The sequence below is a fragment of the Morone saxatilis genome, unplaced genomic scaffold, assembly GCF_004916995.1.
Source record: "Morone saxatilis isolate NCDOM2014 unplaced genomic scaffold, NCSU_SB_2.0 Contig22, whole genome shotgun sequence".
Lineage (NCBI taxonomy): Eukaryota > Metazoa > Chordata > Actinopteri > Moronidae > Morone > Morone saxatilis.
The window spans coordinates 16,168,538-16,182,380 of record NW_023339785.1 but is presented as its reverse complement, the minus strand read 5'-3'; the positions used below and the strand labels follow the sequence as shown (position 1 = coordinate 16,182,380).

General features: G+C 41.6%; 1 protein-coding gene across 10 annotated transcripts in view; it reads right to left on the bottom strand.

Moving 5' to 3' along the window:
• LOC118333359 (collagen alpha-1(XXIII) chain-like) overlaps positions 1-13,843 on the bottom strand; it is a 121,127-nt gene that overhangs the window by 27,228 nt on the left and 80,056 nt on the right. For 8 of the 10 annotated variants that reach the window (XM_035668955.1, XM_035668961.1, XM_035668963.1 and 5 more), the window contains exons 3-5: positions 10,557-10,601; positions 7,384-7,391; positions 6,205-6,231 (exon numbers count right to left, since the gene is read on the bottom strand). In XM_035668955.1, coding sequence (XP_035524848.1) covers positions 6,205-6,231; positions 7,384-7,391; positions 10,557-10,601 — 80 coding nt within the window. The remainder of the gene's footprint in view (positions 1-6,204; positions 6,232-7,383; positions 7,392-10,556; positions 10,602-13,843) is intronic. The other 2 variants (XM_035668959.1, XM_035668957.1) reach the window with 1 other exon arrangement.

Below are 13,843 nucleotides of genomic sequence, written 5' to 3'. Positions count from 1 at the left end.
CCACCAGCAAAACTATCTCCCGCCTTTAATATATCATAAGCCAACTGTTATTTATTAGTATTTCATAATATTTGCACCTTGTCTCCGTATCACTCAGCAAACAATGTAAATGATCTTAGCTTAGGGAAAAACAGTCAAGTGGATTTGGCAAGACAAACAGATAAAGGGTGGAAAGTAAAAAGTGAGTAAATGAGAGAAACAGCTGCACTTATTGGAACTCAGAAAGGAGGAAAAAGATGAAAGAGCTTTTTTAACTTTTTATACAAATGTTCAATGTATATCCTGCCCCCATGTAACTGTGCGTGTGTGTTTGTGTGCACACATAAGACTCAGATATTAAGACGTTTCCAGGTGGTGCTGGTTTGTAATTATTCTACGATTTAGTGTGTGGTGTCCAACATGATAGACTGTGAGTGGATTTGGTCCAGCTGGATTAATCTTCCACACAACATCTACTATGTCTCTCTGTGTTTGCGGTGATGAGATAATCCAACGGGCAGTTAAGTATGTTTAAAGTCTGTATCCAACTTCACCCAAGTGCTGAAACAGCAGTTGAAGTTGTCCACTTTGTTTATCTCAATAAAAACAGCCGAGCAGTCATTGAAGCTCCTCTGCAAAGCGCTCAGTTCAAAGGCACAAATCTTTAGATCCTTACTTAAACAAAAAGGAACAGTTGGCTCTTGGATCAAACTTTCCAAAAACACTTAAATGTGATGTATGTGGTAAAGGCTAATGTTGACTTCCTCCTCCTTAACGACCATACTCGATGTTAAGCTAACAGTTTTTACAGGGTCCCTTGAGTCGTGGGTTGCTCAACCCATCACAGTCCTGGTGGCTCTGCAGACTGAACCATTATTAACAATGGTCCTCTCTGGCCTTGGAGGGCTTACATACGTTGGGCTTTTCTCTTCATCTCCCTGCTTTACCAGCCCCGTGGGTGCTATCCAGCCTGAGGTCCTGTAGTGAAAACCTACCACAGTGTCATCGCTGCCTGCTTTGATGAATGGACAGTAGGCACATAAAGGACAGAGAGGAGAAGAGATGCAGGACGGAGGGAATGATGCTTTAGAGCTGCTCTTATTAATAGTTTATGTGATCATTTGCTGCCTCTTTTTAGCCTTGTAATGGGACGGCATGGCTATAAACTCGCTTAAAAAAACACAAGTGGTTAGTCTGTATAAAAGAGATTCATAAAAAGTCCAGCAAAAAGCCTTTGAGGCTATTTCTGATTAAGGGCTCCATGTGAAATCCACAGTAGGTGGCGGAGACATGGGGTGGAACAAATGACTGGGACCAATCGGATGGCAATAATTCTACTAAGACTGTCTAAAGTTGAGTGTGAAGACTAAGGATGTAATGCATTTCCTTTACTGGATGCTACATACAGAACAGGACAGGTTGTATTTTCACCACTCTATTAAACGCAGCATGCTGTCTTTATCATGTCCTGCATTCAAGTGTGAGCCCATAAATGTCCCAGTGAGTTTGCCCGCGTATCTGTGTCCACGTCTCTGGATATGCGTTGGTAGACATGTGTGCCTGTGTGTGTATATGCAGTCATATCTCTGCATCTGGCAGCATTTATCAGGGCCCGGCTGCTTCAAGACTTGTCAGGATGAGTAGAAGAGGTGTACATGGTGAGGTCATCGGCTGCTGAGAAGTCTGAACCGGAGCAAAAACAGACTGATTTATGGCTGCTAACAAGCCACACAGTGGCCTGTGAACTGTCGGTACTATTGGTCTGTGTGTGTGTGTGTGTGTGTGTGTGCGTGAGAGAGGGGATTTATTCTCAGCAATAAAAGCCTAATATTTGGCAGCTGACAGTTTGCATACACCAGTATAGTAATTACTGTAATCTCTATGCCTTCTATACTTACTTAACTGCTATACAACATGGAATAAAATAAGACCCAGAACTACTACAGCTACCTGGAGGAATAATTCAACCAACAATATAGCAGTTCAAGAAGCTCTTCTATGACTGATAAGATAGGATATGTATAATATATGAGCCTTACTTAAATCAGCAACAGAGGCTCCAGGGAACTTTTAATGGCAACCAAGGGCAAAATGGGCCAGAAGGGTTTATATGAATAAGAGTCAGAAACACGGGACCGGGGGAAATTGGATTTTGATGTGTGGCCCTTTATATATTGTGTGCTTTTCTTTCTGTATAGCTGCATTGTTGTACTATACCTCCAGTGGGGTAAACCTGTAGTACACATCAGTTAGCAAGGTGGGAAAAAAGAGCTGGAATTCAAATAAAAATAGAACAGGGTGAACAAAAAAAGGCCACTACTAAAATCTCCTCATCTCATACCGCAAATGGATCAGGCAGGCCGCAGAATAAAAAGGAAAAGGAAAAACGAAGGGTAGAAGGAGGGGAAAAAAAAAACCCGGGAGATGAATGTTGAGAAAAAGTGAGAAAATAGGCCTGAAATTACCACTAAAACCTCAAGTGAATGTGGGGGACAATGAAATAATGCCTTTTTATGTGTGTGGTTCTTTGTGTGTATTCCTAGTCTACATCGCCATCTTGTCCTGCAGCGTCCCTCAGCTGATAAAAAAAAAAGTTTAGACTCAGCATTCCCACCAATTAGATGGCTTTTAAACACATTTCTGGAAAATAACTTGGCCTGCAGGAGGGTATATTTTGTGTCTGTGCCTGTGTGCATGTGTGTTTTTGTCTTAATCCCAATGAAACAGGGGCGAGGGGTGTCTTTGCTGTCTTTATTGTACTCCCTATGGTGCAGACTGGTAATTATCCAGTAGGGAGTAATTGTTGAGGATGCGGCGTGAAAAGTTGGTGTCTGCACATCAGAGCAGACGTCTCAGCAGCAAACACACATACAGAGTTAGAGACCCTTTTCCTCCCTCCTGGTTCTACTTTCCTCACTTCTCTTGTATCCTTTGATGTCATTATCTTTTCCTCTCTCGCAGTGATCCACCAACCCTCTGTTGAATATCTCTCAGTCCCTCCTCCTCCTCCAGTTGCTTTCATGTTGCCACAGGGACAAAACTCCACTCCATGTCGGAGGCTACATGAACATAATTTGTGATACATGACATTTGCTTCTTTAAAAAAAATATAAAAAATAGTGGCTGCATCCAGAACCCAAGAGCACAATAAAGCATACCAGAGAGCTGTGTTTGGGACAGAAAATTACTGACATGTTGTTGGGTGACTGTCTGGCTTTAATCTGCACTCAGAGGCCTGGAAGGCTGAACAATGGAGGCCTTGGCTTCTCTATGCTGAGCGAGGTTCGCTGTCTGTCACAGACTGGCACTTTTGTATAAACACGCATGTGGCTGGACACGCTGGTGACTGCGCATATGAATAATCAACTGGTGTGTGTGAGTGAGTGTTTACCCCTCCGCACTGATCTGTCAGTCTGTCTGATTTTGACTGTTTTGACAGCGGGAAGGCCCTTTACTGAAACTCAAACCCTTCGCCTGTGATTTATGAGAGGAAGAAGTGACAGGGGTTATATGAGGAGAGAAAACATACATCAGCACTCACAAAGACACACACACACACACACACACACTTATCATAGAGTTATTCTTGAGAAACACACAAAGTGTTTGTCATTAACAGTGTTTATCATATTAGAAATGCTTCAGTGGAATTGGACTGCTGCATGCATTAGTCTGATAAATGACTGTGAGACATGTGTATGCCACCTGAAAGAAGTATAGCACATGCACGCTCACACACTGGCAAACACCACAATTGTTCAGAAGTAGACGAAGCGATCAGATCAAAAAGTAAAAGTTAGCATCAAAATGTACTTCCCAAGGTAGAAGTACTCATCATGCAGAATGCCCCTTTCAGAATAATGTGTACTATATTATTGGATTATAATTATTGATGTGTGTTCGTCACTTTAATGATGCAGGTGTTGGTGGAGCTGATTTTAACTATTTTATATGTTGCTGAGAGATTGTGGATCACTTATCTTATGCAAAGTAACTAAAGTTATTTAATAACTTTATTTATTTTCCTGAAATGTATTAATAATTAGTTACACTAGTTACTGGAGAAAGTAATATTATAACTGTATTATTATTGCTAGTAATATGTTACTGCCTGAGACACTGCAGAGGATAAGGTACAGTATTTGCCTTTGAACTGTAGTGGAGTAGAAAGATAAAGCAGCAGTAACAAGCACCACAAAATTGTTCTCAAATTCAGCACTTGAGTAAATATACTTAGTTTCCACCTTCGAGATTGTTATGTTAATTCTGTTAAATTATGTGTTAATGTGTACACTCACAGAATTAAAGACTGTAGCCTGCTGAGGGTTAACGGCTTGAATGGAGACATAATAAGGGTGAGAGAGGGCAAGAGAAAAAAAAAGTGCTTGAACGCAATCTAGCTGTTTGTTTTAACAATGGAAAAATAAAGAAAGAAAATTTGTTGGCACAAGTCACTGGCACCACACAAGTTCTCCGGAAACTGACTTGACTCATTTGTGTTGCTATCTCCATATGAGCAGTCCATGTGAGACACTTTGTTGGTGTGAAAAGGTATCATACACACATACGCACACGCACAGAGCCTCTGACCACTTCCACAGTTCTGGCCTTTGTTTCAGAGATCTACATAAACTAGGTGGTTGGATGGAGTTCACACACATCCGCACATATGGACACAGATACACAAACACTCCTACCCAACAGGAAGAATGGCCCTTTATAAGCTTCAATGTTTGAAACTTGATCATCTCTGTTGCTGCTACATGAAATAATGTGCTGTCCGTGTTAGTTGCCAGTATGATTAATCTACTGTTATTTCACTGTAACCTCATACACACAGCTTCCATCATCATACCTGCACGTATGCATCATAACAGGAAGCTGCCTCTTACACTTAGCAAACATACTTATCCAGTTATAATATTGTTTCATCTATGTAATTATAGAGGTTTAAGGATTAATTTCATTATGCTAACAAGACTGGGAAGGATTACCCAGATTAAGCATCCTTAAAGTAATACATTACATCATTTAATTAAGCAGATATTTTAAAAAGGTAAAAACACTACAATGTGCCACAACTTTAGGATTTCTAATAAAGACAGTGACATAGATGAATAGAGTCACAAGCAAACAAACACAAATGTGCACACACTTCTCTGTGCGCTCGGTCCACCTGTGTGTAATTAGCAGCAGGCATTTCCCGTCAGGAGGGCTGTGCAGTGCCAGGCAGACTGGGAATCTGACTGAGAGCGAGCCCCATGGGTAATGAACTTCCCCCAAAAAAAACTTCCCAATGAGACAACGTACACAGCAACACAACGGTCAAGACGCCGTGGAACACAACACCGGGGCGACTGTCGTGGGTCGCTGTGGCAACCAGACGTAGGGGGTCACACAGAGCATGTAACACGCTCACACATAGGCCCTCACACATGCTAATGCTTCCTATGAACTGCACGCCATCCAGTTCTTATGAATCCATCTGGTCACACAAGCTGAGCTCTTGAATGATGAGGGTGTGTGTCTGTATTAGATGATGAGAATTTGACGATGGCCAAACCCCAAATCAGCAGGAGAGCCATGAGCTGTTTTTATCTCAGCAATTGTGGAGAAAGTCGGTAGTCTGACCGGCCACAAGAGGCCACTATATCTCTGGATAACACCAGAACTGGCTTTCAGTCTTGTGGTATGCCTCATGGGGGAAATCAGTAATCTGCTTTGCATTCAGAAGTTCTAGATGTACACACATTAGATTATTCAAACATTAGTAAACCCTGTGATTTGTGCCTTGTGTAAGAATGTTTCATGTTTTCATTGGTATGGTTTACACTCTTGTGGTTTATGTTTACTGATGATAATCTTTACGTTTACTGCTGTCATTTTCACACATGCACTAAATATTCTTTATGTCACTATTTTCTGCCTTCAGTCAGTGAGTTGTAATGTTTCAAATTACCTATGGGAAATAGTGCTTGTGTTTAAATACAACTGTCTTTGTATTTGAGTCAGTTCTCAGTCACGGGGCAGGATACTTTACTGGTGATGAGCAAATGCAAAAGGTTGCATGAAGAGGTGACAATTAGAGTAAATGTAATTTCTTCACAGGCAAAAGAGAAGGAAAAACAGAAAAACGTCCTATTAAAGCTGAAAAAAATCAAGAGAAAAAGGAGATATGATTGGGTGAATTGAAGAGTGACAGGAAAAATAACAAATCAAATTTACCGGGTATCCATCCCGTCCAGATTTGCCCTGGTGAGGTTAGAGATTAAATCATGAAGCATTGAGACAGGTTAGAACAGAAACCAGCAGCTGCACACAACACAACATACACGCTGTATATATACATATATATTAATTCGTCACATGACCCGGCCGGCACACTTTATTCTAAAGGAGACAAGTATTAAATGATACACAGGATCAGTTTTTGCTGGTTTGTATGAAGAGTAAATGACTCTATATGGAGTTTGAAGCTGGAAATAACAAACATTAGGTAAAGTTTGTTTACACCACAACTTCTGTTTTGTTGCAGTTTAAACATTTTTGGCCTGTATCTGATCTTTTGGGCACTTGATTACGTTGCCGTGTACACTGACTGTAACGACAGACTTAGTGCAGTAGCAGGTGACTTCACATTACCACACCTTGTCTTTGACTTTATGGGCTTGAGGCCAGACTTTGTGTGTGTCCAGGAAAACAAATTATACATCGTTTCATGCACACTTGCCGTAAACCTTCTGCACAGGCAGTTTTTCTCCATAAAAACATTCCATGGATTTAAAAAATGTCAGCCGTACACGCTGTTCCGGTCCGATATTTCCGGAAAAGTGTCATGGTGTGCTTTGGAGCATTTACCCCTCTGCATATCTGATCTGTGCCACATGTGACCAAAATATTAAAATAAATACTTTTAAAATAAAATCAGAATGCCACTCTCAAACAAATCTAAACAGGGAGAAGCAGTCTCCACGTAGTAGATGGCTTTTTGTATGTGTGTGTTTTATCTGCTGTGTGTGTGTGTGTGTGTGTGTGTGTGTGCGCCTGTGTCAGCAGGAGTTATAGTCCCACAGAGGAAGATAACACGCTGCTAATAAGTCACCATGAAACACACACAGATACAAGCACACACACTCACATGCACACACCCACAGTTCCCTAGGTGGTCCGTTTATTGCCGCGCTCTGTGGATGCACATGTGTGAGTGAGCCTGTGACAGTTTGTGTGTCTCTCTGTTTTACTACTGTGGGAGAAAACCATAGTTTGTATAGTGAAGGATAATATATGTATGTATGTGAGTGCTTTTGCATGTTTAATGGGAAAGGGAAGCACTGTAACAACTGGATGTTCAGTAGGTTATTAGTGGATTTTAATACTACCTGAATGAGAGGAAATTGTACTTACTGGAGGTCCTGCAACAGAAAAAGAGAAATCAGACATTAGAAAAGGAATGTCCAGTAACACATGAAGCACAGCACGTGTGAGTTATAGTAACCTCTGGTTTGTGCAGCAATCAATTCCTCAGAACAGTGGTGCATAACAAAAAAACTGCACATGCAATGCGGTTTGTTAGATGATGATTGTAATTAACCACCTAAATATGGTACAGAAAAAGCTCATTACAGCCACTGCCAGTGGAGTTTGTGGTGAACCCCTTATGATAAACAGACTTCTGGATAATGGGTCATGTTTCGCATTAGTATATGAAGTCATGTCAAGGCGTTGTTTCCTAAGAAGATATGGGGTGTATGAGATGGAGGACAAACAGGCAGTGAAAAGGTCGGGCTGTGCTGGCAAAATGTGTATATAGTATATATAAAAAAAAAAAGATGTCTCTGAGATTTCTCCGGGGCAGTCTTTCAGATCTGATTGAAAAGCTCTGATGTTGAGCCTCAGCAGCAAAAAGTAAACTCAGCTTTTCATACTTAGACTAACCAAAAACAACAGTAATGATCAAAGGGCTTGGTTTTAATGGAATATTCTTATAAAAAAAAACTTCTCTTAAAAGTCCAAGGCCGAGGGCACTAATAAACCACCCAAACCCCTACAAAGTGAATATATCATTTTGCCATTAAAAAGCTTTTATATTAGTGATTGGTTTAAATTTATCTGATCTAAATTTAAAATCAATCACAAAGCTCTATGTGATTGTTAACCAAATTACAGTCTATGGTATGATTTGGAGGTACGCTACCACTGCAGTTCTGTTACAAGACAGCTCATCAGCATGGATGCAACACTAAACATCTACATAAACTCAAGATTGAAAACAGACTCCCTCTGGGGAAAAGTGGGTTATTTGTGGTGTTTTGTTACTATTTAAACATACAAAAAGTCCTAACATGACCAGAATCTATGCAAGCCTAGATGTTTGCTGTTAATTCGAGGGAAAGGGCATTTTTGGGACAAGAGCTGTAGAAAGGGATGAAGAACTGAAGGTAGCTGGGGTGACAAGGTGTAAGGGAAAGAAGAACAGAGAGGTGTTGGGGTTTATGAGGCATGAAGACCTAGTCAATCATGTTTAGCTGTGTCTAGACGCCAGGACAAGGACCCTTCTGGGCCAGACAGTTGGGTAAACAAATGCACACTGGCTACAGAGTAAGGCCAGCTTTAACCATTGAACTTGTGACAGGTGTGTGTGAGTGTGGAGACTAATGAGAAAGAAAGAGATAGAGAAGGAGAGAGAAAGAAGTAAACAGAGCGGAGAGAGGCAAAATAGTAAAAGACCAAACAGAAGAATAATAATGAGAGTTGAGGCAGGAGACAAGGCGACAGAAGCTCAACAACTCTGTCTGCCCTCTTTCCTGTTATTCAGGTTTGTGTTTCTGTTTCTTCCCTCCACTCTCATTTGTTTCTCTGATGGAAAAGGGGAAAACCTCTTCTGGTCTTGTAAAAAAAAAAAAAAAGCCATCCTCAACAGAAGGATGGCGCAACAGCCTCTCTGTGCCACCTACCCCCGCAGGCTGCAATGTGAATACGCAAAACTAAACAAGACAACGTAAACAGGATCACATCATCCTTTTCAGATAGAGACCACGAAGAGCCAATGAATGTCCCATCTTGGGCGTAACCTTAACAGCGAGCATTAACGTTATGATAATCCTCTAAAAGACCAAGTGGCTGGAAATTCGTACCACGCTGATGAAAAACACAGTTGTTTACTCACCTGATCGCAGAACTCAGAGGGATTTTCGTAATCTATGCCGATTGAGAAGTAGTTGAACGGTAGGGAGGATATGGGGATTTAAAGGAAAAGTCTGGAGATATTCTATATTTTTCTTATTGTCAACAATTTCCATGAAAAGACCAAAAGCCAGCCACCATTGTTGTCCAAAAATGATTAAAAACACATCAGTGAGCCACATCGTTGCCCTGTGTCCATCCCACATACACCGTCATGCTGCCATAAATAATCACAACCAATAATCAAACTCTGCAAATACAATTTTAACTCCCTGTTTTAGTAATCCTTGCTAAAAACGACAGCATTATAGGAAATGACTGAGCCTTTTTGAAAATAGAACTATATATTTGAGACCTGTATTTAAAGATTTTCATCTTCAGAGGGAATCAATGGGCTTAGAGCTGAGAGCCACAAACAGGCTGGGGAAGTCTGAAGGTTTTAAGAGACTGACTTACATATTGTTGGTTTACATCTGACAATAAGACATATATAATTTTTTTAGACTTATTATTGAACAGAAAACTAAAGTGGGATTAAAAAATAAAGGCACTTTGGCTTACAGCATATGAAACTTTACATCTGCCTATATGTGATATTCTATGTCAAATAAATCAAGACAAGCTAAAAATACATCATACTGTATACATTATAAACAACAAGTGCGGAAATTACAGCAATAAAGGTTACTGGTGATTAGTCATCATCTTCACAGGAAAAGATCTCATCTACTAAATCCACAACAATGAATCACAACCAGTTTAGAAGTTTTCCCATCTGACACATATCCTGCAGAACAACTACAGTCCTGCAGGTTTTGATAAAACCGTCTAACACTGTCGGGCCACAATTTGGTGGAGTCAACACTTAATAAAAACCATCCAAAATGAAAGTGACTCAAACTTGTAGAACATCCGCTCTATCTGTCATGATGACCTTTTGTGTAACAAGACTTATGTCCCTGCACTGTTTTGGTCTCCATGATGACTGTTTTGCGGTGTGCACAGGAAAAAAAAACCAACACAATAATGGTGGGTAGTGATGTTGGCAAGGGAGAGTCTCATTAGGCCCATACTACTGCAGCTGCTACCGCTCAGCAAGAGCGACTGACATCTGGGCAAAGTTAGAACAACCACATACGGCCAAGGTTAGCGCTGTGTCGGCGCAAATAGCAATGGACAGGGAGAAGGGCCAACTGCGGCCCATCATCCACCGGCCTGACTCATGGGTCACTGCTTTTACCAGCCCTCGAATGTATCCAGTCACCCAGGAAAAGAGAGAGAGCGTGGGAGCAAGTAAGAGAGAGAGAGGAAGGAGATGAAGAAATAGTGTGTCTTCCAGGAAAAGAGAGAAAGGAGAAATAAACAAACAAAGCAGGTGGTGGGCTGTCACTTACCAGGTTCCCCTCTTCTTCCCATCCTTCCACGCTTCCCCGGAGGCCCTGTGAAAACACACAGGCAGAGCAGTAAATCCTCCAAATCAGCGCTGCAGGGACGAGTACAGAACAACCGTGCATCACTTGCTGTTTAACTGCTGGTGCACATGTGTTGTGCCTGGCATTAAGTTTGTGTGAGCTGGCACAGATACACTAAAATGTACGTGCATAAGTGACGTAAGGACAGATACAGACACTAGAAGACAAAACAAAGTGAGAGCAAACACCCTGTTAGCACTCAGACTCAAACATACTGTATGATTATTATATTAATTAATATTATTCCAGACTGAACAAACTGGACCCTTCAGCCATGTTTAAGACTTATTCTCCCCTCATTCTGGCTGAATACGACCTATTCCTCATTTCCTGGGCTTCGTCCAGCCACCTTCCTCTGACCCTGCAGTGATGCAGCTGGTACCACCACCTTTCCGGTAAAACGATTTCGGCTGTTGATGGAGAAGTCTGGTAAAGTTGTGAAAAATAGCAGGAGGGCTGTAGAGAAACGAGGAGGTGATGTGGCCAGAGAGAGGGCCGACCCAGAGAGTCAGACCTCATGCTGCTAGTAGACCATGAATCATTTCTACACTGCCGCTGATTTGCGTCAGTGTCTGCCTGGTAATTTAACAGAGGTGTTGTTTTAAGAGATGGTGCAACTGACTATACAAAAAAATAATAATCACAGGTTCAGAAAAGATCGCCCACCCCTTCTCTTTAGCTTAGCAAATGTAGCAAGGCACAGCAGGTCTGTCAAGCTTTGGATTTCTCCACATATTGAAGCTGTAAGAGTTATAATCTGACTTGTGTTGTTCAACTGTTAGAAAAACCCCTCTTGAGGACTGGGACACCCATCGTGTGGTATTTATATACCGCAAAGGAGCTGGTCCTGGATGCTCGAAGTTTACATATTTGGTGTATTTGTCCGACACAAAAGCAACAACAATAAAGCATAAATCTATAGCAATTATAACCTTTGTGTTGTTTGTCCAAGTATGGTAACAGTTATTTAATTCTCACATAACTCTTAAAAAGATCTTAAATTGTCCTTATCATCCACCAGTATAAGAATTGTTCTGATTCTTTATTTCTATGTCCTCTACATGGATCCTCAGCTCAGGATGTTGACTCAGACTTTTAACATGATATGATAAATGTAGCCACATATTCAAAACCACTTGCAAAATCTAGTTGAGAAGCTTGCATTTGTCTGTGTGAAATCAAAGACCCATTGTTTCACAAATTACGTCGGACCTTTAAAAGGTAAATCTGCCATCATTAACTTTGTGAACTACATATGTCCGATGTGAGGCAAAAAAGCTCGACAGCAGTAACAACAGTACCTTTAGCGTGTTTCTCTGTGGCACAAAACCTTCCTGTTGGTAACACCTTACTTCTCTCCATGTGCCCATCCTCCCACACTCAGTCCTGCTCTCGTAATGAAATAGAAACCATACTGTGTGCTGTTCCTGATGCTAAGTGGTTGTGGCTGCAGACATGTTTTCCCTATTGTCATTATTGGGGTTATTGTAGTGGCCTAATCACTTCCTGACTCTGCCAACCCTTTCAAAGAGAGCTCAATCATGCTCCTCCACCTCCTTCTCGTGTCTACCTCTCCCACTTTCATCTTCTTTACATAACAGCAATACGCTATTAATTACTTTGGAAATGAAGGATTTGAGAAATAGCATAAAAAGAGTTAACTGTTGCCTGTGCTCAGGTTGAAGAATGGCCAAGTCTTAAGTATTAAAAGTAGAATTTAACGGTTTCTAGTTCTTTATCTGATTCAGTTTGCCATTTGTAGTTGCCGTCAGACTCTGTTGGCAATGAGAATGAACCATTTAAATGTAACAATGGAGAATGAGTGCAGCTGTGTGCACCTACTGACGCTCATTTAAAATGTATGTTTGAACAATTTTAATCATTTAACACCTCTACACCTTCAAAATCTCGGACACAGATGCCAGCTAACTCAATCTGCCAGCCGCAGCATTTATATTAATAGTCTCCATATTCCATAGTAGGCTCTACTTCCCCTGCCCTCAGCCCCCGCTGCCATAAACAGCGTGGAGCCGTTCTGCTGGGGGCCGAGGCCTCTGCAGGGCTGGAGCATTTCCCTGGGCCAAGAGGGGAGGAGATGGGGAGGACAAACTGAGAGAGGAATGTGTAAGGGAGTGGCGGGATGCGAAGATGAAATGGGAGAGACAGAGAAGAAGATATACCGCAGTTCAAAATGACAGGAGGGTACAGGAGGAAAGATGGCAGAGACAAATGAAGTCAGTAGTTGATAGATGGATGGTTTCACAATCTTGTTAAACTCCTTGTACAACATGGTCATTGGCCATTTACAGTGCCTCCACAAGCAGGGATATGCATTATAAGATATGGGTCACGAGGGGCCATGCCTGCTCTACCTTTATTTGAGACATGAAAGGCAGCCGTCGGCATGCTGACAGGTCGGTCGCCAAACGCTGGAGGAGCGGACGTCACAGTGACTGAAACGTGGGAGTATGATTGGTCCTGAGTGGCAGAGTTGAGGGGGAGTAGAGGTGGGTGATGACAAGCTGATATAGGAGTGTATTGACTGGAGGATTTAATGGGAAAAACAGCAGCAGAGGACAGCAGAGTGTGTGTGTATGTGTACATGAAGTATGGAAATAGTTCAGATTCCTATATCAGGAGAGAGCAGTGAACACATGAAATATAGACACACAAACAGACGTAAACACTTCCACGTGGGAAGGTTGCATATAGGGTCAGAAAATGTCACACAAGTGCACCAAAATAGAAACAGCGTGTAAGTTAAGCGTTAAGTTTTACTCAATGTGTGCGCCAACTGGGCTGTATCATAATTTGATTTATCTTTTCTTTCCCTTCTTTCTCTGTTGAGGTCAAAGGTTATCAACATCAAAAGAAAGTTACACAGCTAAAAGACGCAACAAGCTCAATTTTTCAGAGTGGTCGGTTGCTTCATACAATGTAAACCAGATGGGAGGATGCCAAGAGGGGAGCAGACAGAGGAGAAAAAAAGACACTGTGAAGATGGGAGGACAAGCGTTGAATGAGGAGGTTGTCCTTCACTGTTACAGGTGTTGAAAAAACCCCAAAAGAAAGAAATATGGACCTCCACAAATGTCATACTGTTAGCAAAACTACATCCTGTGCATGAATCTCACTGAGGGACACACAGACAGCACTGGACACATGCAGGTTCACTGGAAACAGCATGGTAATACACACACACACACACA